This window comes from Papio anubis, chromosome 2, assembly GCF_008728515.1.
Source record: "Papio anubis isolate 15944 chromosome 2, Panubis1.0, whole genome shotgun sequence".
Lineage (NCBI taxonomy): Eukaryota > Metazoa > Chordata > Mammalia > Primates > Cercopithecidae > Papio > Papio anubis.
In genome coordinates this window covers 192276187-192296204 of record NC_044977.1, presented here as the reverse complement: position 1 = coordinate 192296204, position 20018 = coordinate 192276187, and the positions used below count along the sequence as shown (strand labels likewise).

The 20018-nt window shown below is 41.2% G+C and overlaps 1 protein-coding gene across 3 annotated transcripts in view; it reads left to right on the top strand.

The window, feature by feature from the left end:
• Window positions 1-20018, top strand: part of PAK2 (p21 (RAC1) activated kinase 2) — a 93809-nt gene that overhangs the window by 25732 nt on the left and 48059 nt on the right. For all 3 annotated transcript variants that reach the window (XR_644374.4, XM_021935065.2, XM_009202025.4), the window contains exon 2: window positions 14644-14857. Coding sequence is in view for 2 of the 3 variants with exons in the window: in XM_021935065.2 (XP_021790757.1) it covers window positions 14671-14857 (187 nt within the window). In the remaining variant the exon portion in view is untranslated. The remainder of the gene's footprint in view (window positions 1-14643; window positions 14858-20018) is intronic.

Sequence of the window (20018 nt, the reverse complement as noted above, 5' to 3'; positions counted from 1 at the left end):
ACGTATATCAAATCATCATGTTGAATATATGCAATTTTTTTTCGATTATATACCTCAGTAAAGCTGGGAAAAAATTATGGTTCTTCCATTTAAAAAAAATAGAAATAAGTACACCCACGTGTGTGTGTGTGTGTGTGTGTGTGTGTGTGTGTATTGATATACCTTCTTCCCCCCCATCTCGCTTTGGTAAATGACAGCTTCCCATATATTTTTTTCCTTCCAACTGATTTTCACTTCATATATCCTGGAGATTACTCCATGGCAATATATAGAGCGATTTTCTCATTTGTTTTTATAGCTTCAAAATACTTGAGTGTAGAATGTTCTGTAGTTAGTTGAGCCATTCCCCTACTTATGGCCGTTTGGGTTGCTTCCGGTCTTTTGCTGTTACTGATAATGCTACAATAACAGCCTAGTGCATGTGTCTTTTCATATTTTTGCAAGTATATCCTTTGGATAGGTTTTTAGAAACGGGATATATGGGTCAAAAGGTATATATATAGTCGGTACTCCTAAACACTGTGTTATACTGCTTTCCTATGACATGAAAATTGTGGATTATTAGACCTATCCTCACAGAATTTTAGGAGGAAAACGTCAATATAATGCCCTGACTATAATAGAAAAAAAGAAATAAAAGGCAAACAATTTATAATGAAATACATGTTTTTATTTGTAAATACTTGATCACAACTATACTAAAAACCATTATGCAGTGACCAGAGACTTGTGTCTATAGATAGGGGTGACCACAGTACAGTCTCATCATATGGACTCTGCCGTTGGTGACTCAACCAGCATGAGCGCAGTATGCCTAGTGACATGATTTCCGAAATTGTGAATAAACTTCTTGGTAAAGTCTGAGCAAAAGTACAAGCTCCTCTTGGTTTACATAGCGGTTGCATATCTGGAAAATTCAGTGTATGCTAAAACTGGAAAAATATTTTCATATGTGAAATAGAATTGTGTCCTCAGTTCAGATCATTATAAGTTTTAAAATGATAAATCAACACGTGGTGGGACACGAGGAGCTGTGCGCACATTGCAGAACATCAGATACTTGTGACCTCTGCTCATTAAATGCCAGCAGAACTGCTTTTCATTCCTAATCATGTTTATTTTTTACACTCTTTGTTTTGATTCCTTTTGCCAGAGATATTTTACTAGTTTTGCCCAAGACACTATTTTTAGCTTTATTGATATTCTTAGTTGTATATTAGTTTTATATTCATTAATTGCTGCTTTTATCTTGATTATTTCCTTCCTACATTCTTTGGATTTATTTTACTGTTTTTTTGGACTTCTTAGGTTGGATGCTTCACTTGTTAATTTTTAGTTCTCCTTTATTTTATTTACTTATTTATTTAATTTTTTTTTTTGAAACAAAGTCTCACTCTGTTGCCAAGGCTGGAGTGCAGTGGCGACTGCAGCCTCCTGGCTGAAGTGATCTCCTGCCTCAGCCTCCCGAGTAGCTGGGATTACAGGTGCAAGCCTCCACGACCAGCTCATTCTTTGTTTTTATTTATTTTTTCTTTTGAGACAGAGTCTTGCTCTGTGCCTCAGGCTGGAGTGCGGGGTGCAATCTCGGCTCACTGCAACCTCCTCATGGTTTCAAGCAATTCTCCTGCCTCAGCCTCCCGAGTAGCTGGGATTACAGGCGTGTGTCATCACTCCCGGCTGATTTTTGTATTTTTAGTAGAGACGGGGTTTTACCATGTCGCCCAGGATGGTCTTGAACTCCTGACCTCAAGTGATCAGCTTCCTTGGCCTCGCAAAGTGTTGGGATTACAGGCATGAGCCATCGCACCTGGCCTTTTTTTTTTTTTTTTTCAGGGTCTTGCTATGTTACCCAGGCTGGAAGTTCTCCTTTTTTGATGTAAACATTCAGAGCTAGCTGGGCACTGTAGTGCACACCTGTAATCCCAGCAATCTGGGGGCCGAGGAGGGTGGATCACTTGAGCCCAGGAGTTCAAGACCAGCCTGGGCAACATAGGGAGACCCTTTCTCTACAGAAAATACAAAAATTAGCTGGGCATGGTGGCGCACGTCTGTGGTGCCAGCCACTCGGAGGCTGAGGTGGGAGGATCACCTGAGCCCAGGAGGTTGCTGCAGTGAGCCGTGATTGCGCCACTGCACTCCTGCTTGGGTGACAATGAGTCTCAAAAAATATATAAATAAAAAATAAAAATTCAGAGCTGTAAGGGCCTCATATCCTAGCATGGTTTTTTGTTGTGCTGGTGGTGAAATATGCATAACATAAAATGTTTTATGTAACCATTTTTAGGTGTACAGTTTGGTGGCATTAAGTATATTCAGTGTTGTACAGCCGTCACCACTGTCCTTTTCCAGAGCATTTTCATTATCCCCAGCAGAAATTGCACATCCTGGCCAGGCGCGGTGGCTCAGCCTGTAATCCCAACACTTTGGGAGGCTGAGGTGGGTGGGATCACGCAGGTCAGAGATGGAGACCATCCCATAACACAGTGAAACCCCATCTCTACTAAAATATAAAAAATTAGCTGGGCGCGGCAGCGTGTGTTTGTAGTCCCAGCTACTCAGGAGGCTGAGGCAGGAGAATTGCTTGAACCCTCGGGAGGCGGAGCTGCAGTGCAGCCAAGATAGCCTGCAGCCTGGGCGACAGAGACTCCATCTCAAAAAAAAAAAGAAGAAGAAATTCCGCATCCATGAAGCTGTAACTACGCATGTTGCACTTTCCCCAGTCTCTAGTGACCTTTATTCTACTTCCTATGAATTTGACTACTGTAAGGTATCTCATTTGAGTGAAATTAATACAGTATTTGTTAGGCTGGACATGGCAGCTCACACCTGTCATCCCAGCACTTTGAGAGTCCACAGTGGGAGGATAGCTTGAGCTCAGGAATTCAAGACCGGCCTGAGCAACATCGTGAGACTTTGTCTCTGCTAAAAAGTTTAAAAGTTAGCCGGGGATGGTGGTATGCACCTGTAGTTCCAGCTACTTAGGAGGCTGAGGTGGGAGGGTCGCTGGAGCCCAGGAGGTTTAGACTGCAGTGAGCTGTGATCATGCCGTTGTAATCCAGCCTGGGTGACAGTGAGACCCTATCTCAATTAAAAATACATATATACAGTATTTGTCCTTTTGTGTTTGGCTTATTTTACTTAGCATATTATTTTCAGGGTTCACTCTTATTAATAGTATATACCAGAATTTCATCCGTGAGCCAGGCATGGTGGCATGTACCTGTTGTCTCAGTACAGCTACTTGGGAGGACCAGGTGGGAGGACTGCTTGAGTTCAGGAGCTGAAGGGCTGTGGTGCTGTGCTCTGATCATGTCTGTGAGTAGCCACTGTGCTCCAGCCTGGGCAACACAGCAAGACCTCATCTCTTAAAGAAGTTTTTGTGTGTATATATACCACATTTTGTTTATTCAATCCTGCAAGTTTTTTATATATAGTATTTTTTATTTTATTTTATTTTATTTTATTTTATTTATTTTAAAGACAGAGTCCTGGTCTGTCTCCTACACTGGAGTGCAGTGGCACCATCTCGGCTCACTGCGACCTCCACCTCCTGGGTTCAAGCAATTCTCCTGCCTCGGCCTCCCAAGTAGCTGGGATTACAGGTGTGCGCCACCACGCCTGGCTAATTTTTGTATTTTTAGTAGAGACGGGGTTTCTCCATGTTGGTCAGGCTGGTCTGAAACTCCTGACCTCAGATGACCCGCCCACCTCAGCCTCCCAAAGTGCTGGGATTACAAGCGTGAGTTACTGTGTCCGGTCTCCTCTTTCATATTTTCTATCTCATTGTCTGCAATTAGTTCATTGTTCATCAGTTCTCTCTAACACTATGTCTGCGCTGCTTTTTACTTCAAATGCTGAGTTTTAGCTTTCACTTATTTTTTCTTATTGGTGAGAAAGAACTTACCAATAAGTTCACCATATAGACTTATTGAAAGTTCTGTATGGTGTTTTCATATTTGCTCTATTCTGCTTTTATTTTCAAGCTGCTTCTATGTGTTCTGTGACACGTCATTCCATATCTGTGTTTTTCAGAGATTTTTCCTCCTCTTGCCATCACCATTTTCAAAATGCTTAAGGTTTTCTTGTTCGTTTCTGTCCAGATGGATTTATTCCTGATTGGTCGTTATGTGCATTATAGCCTTTTTCAGGCCTAGCCTTAGGTGGGAGGGGAGTCCTGTTAATTTTTCAACCTTAGGCAGTCTGGGTTTTACTACCTGTCCCCTGTGGCAGCCATCAAAGTGGAAGCATGAGGTCTCCAGGGTTTAGTAGAAAATCCCTCGAGAATAACTAGATTAGTAAATTGCTTACTCTTTTTGAGTTCCTGGTTTCACTTTGGTTTGGAGCTCTGTGGAATCATCTCTCTTGTTTTACTAGCCCATCCATGCATTTAAAAAGATTTGATATGTTATCCAGTCCTTTATTTTAGAGTTTGAAGCGACGTTTTATTTTCCTTCTTTTTTACCAGCCCCAGCTTGTGTTTTCTACATCTCTTTTCTCCCTTTTCCTCTTTTCTTTCTGGCTTTGCTACTAGTGGGACTGATGTTATGGCCATTGTCACCACATGAGAACACCCTTTTCCTTCTGAGTTGTGAACCTTCTATTTAGAAGTGTGTGTTGTCATCTTCAGGTGATTTGGAAATGTTTTCATTCATGCTTTTGCTCTCAAAGGCATTTGAGGCTCTTGTTTTTTTGACTGGGGGAGGGAGGGACCACTGGTGTTGGGGCTCTTGCAGCTTCTTGAGAGATTGTTGAATGTCTGGGTAATTACTTAGTGCTGCGTTACTGCATTCATAATGTACTGAAAAATTAAGACTCACTTGCTATTTATATGAAAAGTAAATAAAAATGTAAAGCGAAATTGTGCTTTTAAAATCATTGTGTTTTTCAATAGTATATGGTTTACACTTGGAGTACTATAGTTGATCCCAGCAGATAATATTGAGTTTAGTAATCTCCACTCTGGGCTGACCGGTTCCAGATACCACTCCGCTGTTGGGTTCTGCTGTATGTTTAGCTACCCCTAGTCTCCTTCAGCAGACAATTGAGGAGTTGTTTGTGTTTGAGCCGTGTCACAGTTAAACAATGGGCCTCTCAGAAGAGTGCAGTGTGTTTGGGGCACACTTTTTGTTTCGCCTACTTGTTTTTCACTGAAAAGTAGCAAAAAGTGTTTGAACAGATTTAGAGAGAAGCACTAGTTACTGTTTGCTCTTTTTTTTATAAAACATTTTTGACTAATGGTTGAGCAAAACATAAGGTAAATCAGTGTTTCACCATGAATTATTTTTATACTTAATACTATTTTTGGCTAACATATAAGATGAACATAAAGAACCTTACCACAGTCTCATTTGGTACTTTTCAGGCATTTGACACTGTCAGAAGCAGCAATTCACACACAAAAAGTACTGTTTTTTGGAAAAGAGAACTGAAGGTCATGAATCAGATGTGAGGGAAAAAGTATAAACCTTTCCAAATATATTTTTGTTAATATGGGGTACTTTATGTTGTCTAGTGCTGTTTGATTAAGAAAACAAGTTCAGGCTGGGCACAGTGGCTCACGCCTGTAATCCCAACACTTTGGGAGGCCGAGGTGGGTGGATCACCTGAGGTCAGGAGTTTGAGACGAGCCTGACCAATATAGTAAAACCCCATCTCTACTCAAAAATAGAAAAATTAGCCAGATGTGGTGGTGTCTGCCTCCCAGCTACTTGGGAGGCTGAGACAGGAGAATTTCTTGAATCCAGGAGGCAGAGGTTGCAGTGAGCCAAGATGATGCCACTGCACTCCAGCCTAGGTGACATTGAGACTCCATCTCAAAAAAAAAAAGAAAAAAGAAGAAAAAGAAAACAAATTCAATTAGCTGGGTGTGGTAGTACACGCCTGTAATCCCAGCTACTTGGGAGGCTGAGGCAGGAGAATCTGGGAGGTGGAGGTTACAGTGAGCCAAGATCGCGCCACTGCACTCCAGCCTGGGGGACAGAGCGAGACTCCGTCTCAAAAAAAAAAAAAAAAAAAAAAGGCAAATTCAAGAATAGTATTTCATCTGTGGATAGAGTATGGTACCATAAATCAGCAAACATTGCCTGATACATGCACAGTACTTGCCTTTGAATTGCTTGAGGTCTTAGGTAGGAAAAGCAGATAAAATAACTAAGGGTTTATAGTTGTAATTGGTCGCCGAAGAATGGCCCAGTGTATTAGCATATAGTAAGAAAAAAGAGCATGAGATTAAGAGTTGTTAGGAAACTTGAGTTCTGGTCTTAGTTCTGTTAGTAATTAGATTGATGTGCCTTTAGGCTAACCACTTACTTTTTTGGAAAGTTGGTTTTTTTCCACATATAAAACAAGGCAAATGGACTAGATGACTTAATCCTTCACAATCTTAATACCATCCGAATTTGTTTTCCCGTGTAACTCGAGTTTAGAGGATGTGAAGGATCTTTTTGGGCAAGGAATGACCTTAGGAAGGAAATCATTTTCACTAAGCCTTGAAAGATTTGGTTGGGTAGATAAAAGGAAAAAGAAAAGCTAAGAATGCAGAAATCGATACATAAAAATTACTTAGGCCAGGAAAGTCTTTGGTGTATTTGAGGAATATGAGGCACAGGATTGACGTGCATTCCATGAGATGAGATTGACTCAGCAGTTTGGAGTTGAGTGGCCATAATGCCAGAGTTTAGTCCTCAGTCTGTAGGTTATGGGCAGCTAGTCAGGACGATGTGTAGCCAGGGAGAGCCATAGCACTTGTTACTTTTAGTCAACTTCTGCATGATAATTAAGGTATATTTAACCAATTCTGACTTCTTTCTCCCAACAAAAAACTGAACACAGAGGAACCCTCTAGGGAGCTAGTTATTAGGTGGTACAAAAGTAATTGCGGTTTTTGTCATTGCTTTCAATGGAAACTACTTACTTTTGCACCAACCTGATAGAATTTCTTCAACAACAATAGAGACTGAGAGAAATCCAGAGATGAAGTGGTAAGTCCTCAGCTAAGCAGGTGGCAGAGGCATCAGTGTTGTATCGAAGGGTTGTGCTTGTATTTACTAAGATCTAGTCACTCATGTGGTGTATTAGAATTGTTGCGGCATATTCGTCATCTTGAATAATTTCATTAGGGACATCTCTGACTCAAGTTTACTGTTAAATCTGGGATTTGTTTAGGCAAGTATTGCTTAAAGGGTAAGTCATGTTAATTGGAATTTCTTTGAGACAGCTCATTCAACATGATAGTGTATAGTCACTAAAAAGTTCTGAGAACGCAATGCTCTGGCTCCTGTTTCGTTCTACTAGACTGAATATGTGCAGAAAATTAAAAAGTTACTGCACAGTATACTAACATTGAGCAGTAGGAAAAAATAATTTTTTTTTTTTTGAGATGGAGTCTTGCTCTGTGGCCCAGGCTGGAGTGCAGTGGCGCAATCTCGGCTCACTGCAACCTCTACCTCCCGGGTTCAAGCAATTCTCCTCCCTCAGCCTTGTGAGTAGCTGGGACTACAGGCGCGCACCACCATGCCCAGCTAATTTTTGTGTTTTTAATAGAGACGGGGTTTCACTGTGTTAGCCAGGATGGTCTCGATCTCTTGACCTTGTGATCTGCCTGCCTCAGCCTCCCAAAGTGCTGGGATTGCAGACGTGAGCCACCAAAGGATAGCCAAAGTTTAAGGAAAGGCTGTGTTCTGAAGGTTGCTGTGTAATGTCATTTGCTTAGATTTTAGCATTGCTTCTCGTAAGAATGAAAGTGTCTCTCTGGCTAAGCCACGAAAGCCTACTCATCTTTCTGATACTGTAATGAAAAGCGATATAGTAAATACCATTGCACGTATTTGGATTTTTCAACACGTTACGGATTGAGGAGGTTTTTGTACCCTAGCTTGGAAATCTAGCTGTTGCTTATTTGTTCTGTTAAAATGTGTTCTATCGAGTATAAGATGAAATAAATATGAGTCTTCTGCCACCTCCATAAAACATCAAAGCATTTGGGGTATGTAGGTGAAGTATAAAGATGGAGTACACTTTAAAGCAGCAGTTCTCAAAGTGTGGTCTGCAGTATCGTGGGGGAGTCTATGATGTCGAAACTTTTTTCAGAATATTCTTAACACATTATTTGCTTTCACACTGTGTTGACAAATGGATTGATGGGGTAAAAGCAGAAGTGGGTCAAATTGCTCGTTACTTTAACCCATACCAAGGCCATGGCCACGTGCTTGCGGTAAAGTACCAGCCTCACGTAATAACATACTTAATGGAACAATAAAGTTATTGATCAAGTATTCTGTATAGCAAAATGGGAAGTACTCATAAGGTACTTCTGCATACCAAAGTAGGAATCGTTGTCTTGGAGATAACCACTTTTGCGAGAGAGCTAAACTAGCCCTCTGTTTCATAGAACACCTTTTTTTATTTGAAAGAACAACTGACCCACATATTCTGGTGGTTCAGACTTAGGTATTTTGCAGACATTTCCTCAAAAATAGTGACAGAATGTGTTGCTTCTGATATAATTTAGGCTTTTAAGCAAAAATTAGAGTTTTAGAAAACTTGTATCCGCTATGTTGATTTTAGCAGTTTCCCAGCACTTGAAAGACTTTTCTGATGAGATGGGTGGTGATATTAATGAATGTGATTTTATTTTTACTGCACAATGAAATGTGCCAACATTTGAAGTATCTTCAAAACCCAGGGAACAATATTTTCCAAAAACCGACACATGACATCGTAAAACTTCTGCATAGGTAACAGATTCATTCAGAATTCGAGAGAATCAATTGGCTTCGTGTAATAGAGTAAAAAGGATTCATTGCTGTGGTTTCGGATTCCACAGCTAACCTTTTAGGAAGGTCAGGTTTAGTGTCATACCAAAGAAGAAAATCCACAATTATGTGAAAGCTGTTAAAATGCTCCTGCCTTTTTGAAAAGGTGGTATCTGTGTGAGACCAGATGTTTTTCATCATCCTCAGCTAAAACAACGTAGCACAACAGATTGAATGCAGAAGCAGATCTATCATCTGGCTGTCTTCTACCACACCAGACATGAAAAAGACTGGCCGAAATGTCAAAGAATATCAGTCTTCTCACTCAACTTACTTTGTTTTGGGAAATAGTCATTTTTCATAAAAATGTATAACCTGTAATGGGTTTGTTGTTATTTTTAAATGAATTATTTAAACAACTTGGTTTTTTTGTTTGTTTGTTTTGCTTTGTATTTTTGAGACAGATTCTCACTCTGTCACCCAGGCCGGAGTGCAGTGGCGTGATCTCGACTCACTGCAACTTCCGCCTCCCAGCTTCAAGCGATTCTCCTGCCTCAGCCGCCCAAGTAGCTGGGATTACAGACATGCGTCACCGTGCCCAGCTAATTTTTGTATTTTTAGTAGAGACAGGGTTTCACCATGTTGGCCAGGCTGGTCTCGAACTCCTGACCTCAAGTAGTCCCCGACCTCAGCCTCCCAGAGTGTTGGGATTACAGCACGAGCCAAGGTGCCCAGCCAATAACTTGTTTCAATGTCTCATGCAGTAAATGTAGATAGATATAACCCTCATCAACAAAAACTCTTTGGACTCTTCATTAATGTTTAAGAATGTAAAGGGTATTGTGGCCAAAATGTTTTGAGAACGGCTACTTTGAAGGAGCTGAGTAGCTTTGATAGGCCTGTGTTGAGAGCAGATACTGATAAGGGGAATGCCTGACCTAACTTAAAACAAGTATGTGTTGGTCCTTCCCGCTAGGTTATGAACTCTTAGAGAAGACACAGGGTGTCTTTCATTTTCTCTAATGTCTAGCATAGAGTCTTATAAGTAGTAATGATGATAACAATTGCAAAGACTTTTTATCTTTGTTAGTTCATTTGATGTTTATTCTGTGAGTAGATATTAATTTGAGATATAATTTGCGCAGCCTAAAATTTACCATCTTATAAAGTGTACAATTGAGTGGTTTTAGTATATTCACAAGGCTGTGCGACCCTCTCCACTGTCTTCATACCGAACCTTTGCATCCCCCAGAGAAACTTCATACCCATTAGCAGCCACATCTCATTTCCCTCACTCCGTAGCAACCACTCGCTAATCAGCCGTGTTTATGAACTAAATTCCTTTCCATCTCTGTGATGCCCCTGTTCTGGACATTTCATGTGAAGTAGAATCCTACAATATGTGGCCTTTTATGGCTTTTTTCCACTTAGTGTTCAGGGGCCATCCATCTTGCAGCATGTATCAGTACTTCTTTTTGTGGCCAAACAATATTCCATCTTATGGACACACCACATTTTGGATATCTGTTCATCAGTTGATGGATATTTAGGTCTATCTTTTGGCTATTATGAATGCTTCTGTGAACTTTCATATAAAGTTTTTGCGTGAACATATGTTTTCAGTTCTCTTGGCTGTATACCTGGGAGTGGAATTGCTGGGTCACATGGTAGCTCTGTATTTAATTTTTGAGGAACTTACTAACTCCCTTTTTAATAGAGTTTTTATTAGGGGATGATTTTAGATGTACAGACAGATTGCAAAGATAGTGCATTTCCTGTATACCTGTCACCCGGCTTCCTCTGATGTTAACATCTTACATAACCGTGATACGCATGTCAAAACAAAGAAGCCAGTATTGGTGCCTTACTGTTAACTAAATTCTAGGGTTTATTTGGATTCTACTAGTTGTTTCACCAGTGCCCCTTTTCTGTTCCAGGATCCAATCCAGGGTGTCATGTTGCATTTATGGTTCTGTCTCCTCTGATCTGTTACAGTATCTCAGTGTTGGTTTTCATGTCCTTGACGGTTTGGAGGAATGTAGTGGTCAGGAGTTTTGTAGCATATCCCTCAATTGGGGTTTGTCTGGTGTTTTCTCATGATTAGACTAGGGCTGTGGGTTTGTGGGAAGAACACCACAGAGGCGAAGTGTGTGCCCCATCACATTAGATGAGGGGATAAGTAATAGGGTCGCGACTTGTTGCTGGCGATGTCAGCTGTGGTCACTTGGGTAATAAGGCATGTTTGCCGGGTTTTTTCACTGCGAAGTTGTTTTTCCCTTGCCATACACTGTTCTTTGGAAACGAGTCACTAAGTTTTGCCTTCACTCAAGAGGAAACATGGATTAAGCTGAAACTCCTAGAGGGAGATGTATTTACCTATTTTATTTGCAATTCTTCTGTAAGAAAGATTTGTTCCTTTTCTCCCATTTATTTACTTACTCATTTATTTATGTCAGGATGGAATAACATATTTATTTGATACTTTGGGTCATAATCAAATAGTATACTAATTTGCTCAAATCATCCCAGCATTAGCCTATGGAAAATCTTTCCTGTGTCCCTTTGGCATTTCTTCATCCTTTTAAAGTGCTCCCTTGCCTTCTGACACTACAGCGTGCTCTGGGCTCATCTTGCATTTTCCCTGTCCCATGCCTAGAGTCAGTCATTTCTTCAAGGAGTCATGAGACTTGGTGAAGTGATTTGCCCAAGGTCACACACTAAGTCAGTGGTGGAAACAGGATTCCATCCAAAGCAGTCTGATTCTGGAACATATGCTGTTAACCACAGAACTGGATAACATGCAGCTGATTTATTATTATTATTATTATTATTATTGAAGGTGCATTGGCAGTTTCTACTCATGTTCCATCGATATGGGAGCCTTGAGAAGATAATTCACAGTCACTTTATTGTGCCATGTTTTTTTTTGTTGTTGTTTTTTGTTTTGTTTTGTTTTTGAGATGGTGGCTCACTCTGTTGCCCAGGCTGGAGTGCAGTGGCATGATCTCGGCTCTGCAACCTCTGCCTCCCGGGCTCAAGTGATTCCTCTGCCTCAGCCTCCCGAGTAGCCGGGACTACAGGCATGCGCCACCATACCTGACTAATTTTTGTGTTTTCCATAGAGAAAGAGTTTCACCATGTTGCCCAGACTGGTCTCGAACTCCTGACCTCAAGCGATCCGCCCACCTTGGCCTCCCAAAGTGTGGCGTGAGCCACTGTGCCCAGCTGCAATGTTGTTACTAAGCTTTGCCTTTCTTCTGTCTGTAGCAAGATAAGTCCCCTCTTGGAATGCACACTGGTAGTAGCCCATACTTAGGAATAACCAGTTGCATCCTGCTTTTATCCCACCCCAAAAACAAAATAAATCCCGCATGATGTCATGAGCTAGTTAAGAAGAATCATTTTAGGGCATGTCAGCACCACCTTAGATCCTGCCCTCATGTCTTCCTTAGACCAGTCTTTCACACACAGAAATAGAGATCATTTTCACTCCCTTTTCCCAGACCTTCTCTAGCTAGTTACCCCCTCTATTAGTCTGTTTTGTGTTCATGCTGCTGATAAAGACATACCTGAGACTGGGCAATTTACAAAAGAAACAGACTTAATTGGACTTACATTTCCATGTGGCTGGGGAAGCCTCACAATCATGACAGAAGGCAAGGAGGAGCAAGTCACATCGTACATGGATGGCAGCAGGCAGAGAGAGGGAGCTTGTGCGGGGAAATCTTTTTAAACCCATTAGATCATGTGAGACTCACTGTCAGGAGAACGGCACAGGAAAGACTTGCCCCCATAATTCATTGACCTCCCGCCAGGTCCCTCCCACCACACGTGGGAATTCAAGATGAGATTTGAGTGGGGACGCAGCCAAACCATGTCACTCCCAGAAATGTGTTTGCTCCTTTACCTTTTTTTATTCTTTTTTTTTTTTTTTTTTTTTTTTGAGGCGGAGTCTTGCTCTGTCGCCCAGGCTGGAGTGCAGTGGCCGGATCTCAGCTCACTGCAAGCTCCGCCTCCCGGGTTCACGCCATTCTCCTGCCTCAGCCTCCCGAGTAGCTGGGACCACAGGCGCCGCCACCTCGCCCGGCTAGTTTTTTGTATTTTTAGTAGAGACGGGGTTTCACCGGGTTAGCCAGGATGGTCTCGATCTCCTGACCTCGTGATCCGCCCGTCTCGGCCTCCCAAAGTGCTGGGATTACAGGCTTGAGCCACCGCGCCCGGCCCTTTTTTTATTCTTGCTCTTTCGTAGAATGAAAAAATAATCATGATTTTGAGAGAGAAAATACACCGTAGTGCTAGTGACACACTCCCATCAAGGAAAATAAAAGCTGTAAGATTTGCTATAATCTTCTCAAATTGTACCTACTTTTCTTCAGGTATAAGCATTCAAACTAAATAAAAAATATATTTGTAAGTTCTGAACAGTTAGCATTCTTTTCATTGTATATATGCAAGGTTGTATTTGCTTAAACGCATTAAATAATCTTAGAATCAAATTAAGATCCAGTTACCAATCAAAACCATGTTTAGTGGGAAATATGTTTCCTAACATGGCTTTTTTTTTTTTTTTTTGTATCAGAACTCATATGTAAGTTAGGGATCCTCTCCCTTTTCCTGCTGATTTCAAATTTGTGTAATCTACTTTTTTAAAGACATGCCTAGAAGTATGGGTAAGCAGGGTTGAGGTTTCCGCTGAATTAGCCATGTAGGTAAGAGGGATTACGCAACTGCCTGGACAGGGCATTTGCTGGTGTCACAGAACCTGCGGGATGTGGCCACACTCAGCCTTTCAGCCATGCTCTGTATTTAATTTTGTCAGTGTATCCAGATTGGCCAAGCTCTTTTGTGATTGTCTGCAAAACTCAAAAGACTAATTTGTGTAAATTAGGATGTCAGATTTTCAGAGACCAAATACTGCCTCAGCAGTGCATTGTTTTAAGAATCCTCGGCCAGGCGTGGGGGCTCACGCCTATAATCTCAGCAATTTGGGAGGATAAGGCGGGTGGATCGCTTGAGGTCAGGAATTCGAGACCAGCCTGGGCATCGTAGCAAAACCTCGTCTCTGCTAAAAATACAAAGATTAGGCTGGATGCCGTGGCTCACACCTGTAATCCCAGCACTTTCGGAGGCCAAGGTAGGCGGATCACCGGAGGTCAAGAGTTTGAAACCAGCCTGGCCAACATGGTGAAACCCCGTCTCTACTAAAAATACCAAAAATTAGCCGAGAGTCGTGGCGTGCGGCTGTAGTCCCACCTACTCAGGAGGCTGAGGCAGGAGAATCTCTTGAACCTGGCAGGTGGAGGTTGCAGTGAGCTGAGATCACGTCACTGCACCCCAGCCTGGATGACAGAGTGAGACTCCATCTCAAAAATAAGAATTTTTTAGTCAAGTTATTGTGAAGGCTAAGTTGTAACTGCAAAGTTGGTGTGCGTGAAATCAGATCAGAGGGGTGCTGTTTGATAGGCTTAATAGCCAACCGTCTGTCTCTGCTCTAGAGGTGCACCTCCCCAAGATATCCTGTAATTTGCTGGTCAGAACATAATTTTCCTCTTTGGAATAAAAAAAAAAAGATTTCATGTTGTCTTTCTTTCCATTGAGAAGGTCTCTTAGAATCTATTGGTTAGATCAGGAGCTTTTGGTAGTACCATCACGTTTCCGTGTGACTTTTCAAACATTTTCCAGCTGACCATTACCAACTTTGTTAGGGGAAATTACCTTTGTTACACCTCAAGAGAGTTACATCTTTTACACATTGATTTTTCCAGAATTTTGCAAATGTCACTCTAAATGGATACTATTTTCTAATTTGGAATTGTGGCAGGGGTAGTTATGACCGTTTTTTGCTTGTTCGTGCCGTTTTTTGCTTTGTTACTAATTGTGTTTTTTCCAGGTTCAGGCCATTTGGTAATTCTGAACCATGTCTGATAACGGAGAACTGGAAGACAAGCCTCCAGCACCTCCTGTGCGAATGAGCAGCACCATCTTTAGCACTGGAGGCAAAGACCCCTTGTCAGCCAATCACAGTTTGAAACCTTTGCCCTCTGTTCCGGAGGAGAAGAAGCCCAGGCACAAAATCATCTCCATATTCTCAGGCACAGAGAAAGGTAAACAGCACTTGTGGTTTTAAGAGTCTCAGTGTTGGTTTATTATTGTATGTTACCCGTGTTGATAACTTTTATGGTGAGAACATTAAAACAGATCATGAAAACAATCGATGCTAATATACAGGCACTGTTTAAAAGGCTAGTTTATTTTAAATTGTGATTTTGAAAGAGAAAAAAATGTAAATTTGTTTCTCACCGTACTTGTTACGCCAGTGAATTTCTATATTCATCTCCTTTGTTTTCTGAGACCTTGGCCATATTTTAATGAGATTTGTGACATTTGAGGAGACCTGCCATTATAAGAATGGTGATATAGGGCCCACAGTCCCCTGTCTGAAATCCCCGGAGCCAACTGTGTTTTGGAATTAAGAGTTTTTGTGATTCTTGAGTAGTAAACACTGTCTTTCACCAGGTATTCTGTAATGCCCTCAGAGGAGTCTGAGGCAGCTTCAGTACTCACAGACTGATGTCCTCAGCAAAATAGATCTAGTTCGGGGTTGCTCAGCCTCGATGCTGTTGACATCTTGGTGCCAGATAATTTGTTTGCAGGGACCTATCTCCTGGGGCAAAATTACTCCAATTAAGAATCACTGGGCCGGACACAGTGGCTCATGCCTGTAATCCCAGCACTTTGAGAGGCCAAGGCAGGCAGATTGCTTGAGCTCAGGAGTTCAAGACCAGCCTGGGCAACATGGCAAAACCCCATCTGTACAAAAATACAAAAATTAGCCGGGCATGGTGGCACATGCCTGTAATCCCAGCTACTCAGGAGGCTAAGGTGGGAGGATGGCTTGAGCCCTGGACGGGGAGGTTGGAGTGAGCCAGGGACATACCACTGTACTCCATCCAGACTGTCTCAAAAACAAAATGAACCACTGGTCTAGTCACACAAAGGTGGGATAAAGGCTACAAATAGTCTCAAATAAGTTGAAATCGCTAAATTAGTTTTGTTGTCAAATTTGAGCAAAAACCCTTCAGTTTTCAGGGCTTTTTGGATTTTAGAATTAAGTAATGGATTACAGACACTAATGGATTTTAGAATAAGGGTAAGGGGTTCATTTGTTTCATCACCTTAAACATGGTGAAATGGCTCTGATGGCTGGAAATATATATATGCGAAGATAAACATATACCTCTTAATATTCTACATGGAGAGGTAAACCCAAGTAGAAGATGAATGGTGCTTTGTATGTAATACGCCTTAATACACATTTAAGTGAGATAATCAGTGAGAATTTGAGTTAGTATTAATGAAGAATCAAGTCTTGGAGAATTTAGATTCATAGAGTGTAATCATGGAACAGTTGAAAACCTATTCATTTCATTGTATATCACCTCTTTCTAATTTTGTTTTATTAAGATTTCTTGTGACGTTATAACTGAAAAGCCTTAATGGAAGTATGTTTTTAAAGTTTATTTAAAGGAAGCGATAAGGTGTGTGTTTGACACATTTGAGAATGAAAAATGTGCTTAGGCTGAATTAGGTAAAGGGTAAAGAGGAAGGTGAAGGGCCGGGCGCGGTGGCTCAAGCCTGTAATCCTAGCACTTTGGGAGGCCGAGACGGGCGGATCACGAGGTCAGGAGATCGAGACCATCCTAGCTAACACGGTGAAACCCCGTCTCTACTAAAAAATACAAAAAAAAAAACTAGCCGGGCGAGGTGGCGGGCGCCTGTAGTCCCAGCTACTCGGGAGGCTGAGACAGGAGAATGGCGTAAACCCGGGAGGCGGAGCTTGCAGTGAGCTGAGATCTGGCCACTGCACTCTAGCCTGGGCTACAGAGCGAGACTCCGTCTCAAAAAAAAAAAAAAAAAAGAGGAAGGTGAAGCAATGAACCAAAAACTGTGCATGGGAAGAAGGCAATGAAGTGTGTATTGGAGTAGTAAGTCAGTATATTTAAAGTGGGAAGACCTAAAAATGGCAATGTGAACATGGTCTTTAAAATTATGGAGGTCAGGAAAAAAAAAGATAAAGGTTAACACCAGAAAAAATCGCTGAAAGAGTTGTTATTACTTCCCTATGGAGAGCTAGAATCAAGGGCAGAGTAGGGGAATTCTCATGATAAAGTATACTTGGGGACGGCATTGGAAAAGGGAAAAGATGGTAAAATGAAACAGAAAGTGTGGACAGTCTGTTGGTTGATTTTGGGTAACAGAAGGGTTTGTGAGCAAATTGAACTGCGTTTACGGAAATGCAGGAGAGCGCCCCCATCTCTGGTCATTTTGAGAATCTTCCAGTTTTATCGTCCTCTACTCCTCCTCTCCATTTCTTTCTCTCCAAATTACTTACCTGCTGTAGCCAACTCAAGGTCCCCCTAAGAAAGGGGGAGTGAACATACTGGTTTCCTAGCGGGGACTCCAATTGCATTTAGGGTTATCAGTTCTTTATATCTGTAATTGATATTCATTCAGTTTTTGTTGGTGATTTCTGAAGTCTTCGTTTTATTGTGTTTACAGTCAACATCTAATAACTTTTGAGTGCTGATCTCAAAACTTTACAAGTTCTCTAAAAATGAACTTTGCCTTACCCTTTTTTTCTTTCTCTTAAAAAAATTTCTGTTATTGAAAATGTTAAATAAATTCAAAGTAGACAGACTAGTGTAATCAATGCTGTCACCTAATTTCAACATCCTGCCTCCACTTATTTTTTAGATAAAATTACAGTTATCAAAATGCACAGATATTAATTACACAGTTTTGACAAATGGATACACCCGGATATAGGCCATAACCACTGTCAAATTGAATTTGGCTTTTTTACTTTGTGTTGACATAATAGACACAATAGTATATTATCTATATAGTATATAGTCTATATATATGCATACTGTATACTATATAGTATACATATATATAATATATGTGTAGTATATATAGTGTATACGTAATATATATAGTATATATTTATATAGGCTGGGCATGGTGGCTCACACTTGTTAATCCTAGCACTTTGGGAGGCTGAGGCGGGCAGATCACTTGAGGTCAGGAGTTCAAAACCAGCCTGGCCAACATGGTGAAACTCCATCTCTACTGAAAGTACAAAAAAATTAGCCGGGAATGGTGGTGTGCCTGTAATCCCAGCTACTCAGGAGGCTGAGGCAGGAGAATCACTTGAACCTGGGAGGTGGAGGTTGCAGTGAGCCAAGATCGTGGCACTGCACTGCAGCCTGGGGGACAGAGTGAGACTCTGTCTCAAAAAAAAATGTGTATCTATGTGTATATATATATAAAACATCCTTGTACCTACCACCCAGCCTAGAATTTTATCAGTACCTCTGAAGTCCCCATCTGCTATGCCCCATCCTGTCATTCTCTTTGTCCCCAATATGCACCATTCTGAATTCTGCATTTTTATTGTAATTTTATGACGTATCTATTCACCCTTAAATATCTGTGGTTTAGGCATGCCTGTTTGGGAACCTTTTATGAATGGAATTATGCTGTCTTTATTTTTTCCACATCCTTTTCACTCAGCTTTATGCTTTTGAGAGTTGTTGATGTGTATGGTGTAGTTTGTTCACTTTCACTGCTGTGTATTGCTGCACTGTAAATATACTGCAGTTTATTTAGCCAGTCTCCTATCTGTAGACATTTGGGTTGTTTTCATGAGTAGTGCTGCTGTGGATAATCTTGAACATACATCTTACTGGATGTGTTGAGGTATTTCTCTGGGGCAAAGCTTCTCAAGCTTCAGGCGATCTGTTTAGTTCTTGAATTGCTAATTAGAATCCCTGGGGAAGCTTAATAACTCTGTGCTCAAACTCCATCTCATTCCAGTTGAATCAGCAATCGGCATCTTTAGGGGCTTACCCTGGGCATCAGTTTTGGTTTTGTTTTTAATTTTTTTAATACCTCAGATGATTCTGATGTGCAGCTCATATTAAAAACCAGTGCATTGGGGGGTTTTGAAATCTGTGTAGTGGACAACACTAAATGAAATAGAAGAATGTAATCAGAGTATTGTGCACACAGTAAAAACGTTGTCTTATGAAAGACTTTGTTTTAGTTATGTGTATACTGAGTCAGGATATAAAATGTATTTCTTGGTGTGTGTCCTGGCTTAAAGATTTAAAGGTTCTTCAGAGGTATATATTTAGGATTAGAATTGCTGGGTTACAGGCTGTTCCCGTGTGTGGCTTGACTAGGTTTGTCAGATTGTTTTCTAAAAGTTTTTAGTGTACATTCTCACCCACAGGAGATGAGAGTTCCCATTGCCGAACACCCTCGGCAGCTCTGGGAGGGGTGAAATAGTAGCTCGTTGTGGTTTAAATTTGCCTTTCCCTGATTACTCAAAAAACTGAGCATCTTTTCAGGTTAATTGACCATTCCTGTGTGCTTTCTGTGAAATATCTCTTCAAGAGAAAGAAATACCTGTTCGCTATCTATATTAGTCAGTTTTCACGCTGCTGATAAATTTATACAAGACTGAATAATTTATACAAGAAAAAGGGTTTATTGGACTTACAGTTTCACATGGCTGGGAGGCCTCACAATCATGGCAGAAGGCAAGGAGGAGCCAGTCATGTCCTACAGGGATGACGGCAGGCAACGAGAGAGAGCTTGTGCAGGGAAACTCCCCCTTTTAAAACCAGGAGATCTTGTGAAGACCTGCCCATGATTCAGTTACCTCCTGCCGGCTCCCTCCCACAACACGTGAGAATTCAAGATGTGATTTGGGTGGGGACACAACCAAACCATATCAAGGTCTTTCATCCATTTTTCTACTGGGTTGTTAACTTTTTCGTTTTCTATTAATAAACATTCCTTTTAGTCTATAAACTAATCTTTTGTCAATCATATGATGTTAAAGATAGTCTTCCAGGATGTGATTTGCCTTTTTACCCTTTTAGTAGTATATTTTAATGAATAGAAGTTATTAATTTTGATATAATGGAATTAATTTCTTTTTTTCTTTTGAGACAGAGTCTCATTCTGTCACCCACTCTGGAGTCCAGTGGCTTAATCTTGGCTCTCTGCAGCTTCCGCCCCACCAGGTTCTATCGATTCTCCTGCCTCAACCTCCCGAGTAGCTGGGATTACAGGTGCCTGCCACTGCGCCCAACTAATTTTTGTATTTTTAGTAGAGACAGTGTTTCATCATCTTGGCCAGGCTTGTCTTGAACTTCTGACCTCGTGATCCACCTGCCTCGGCCTCCCAAAGTG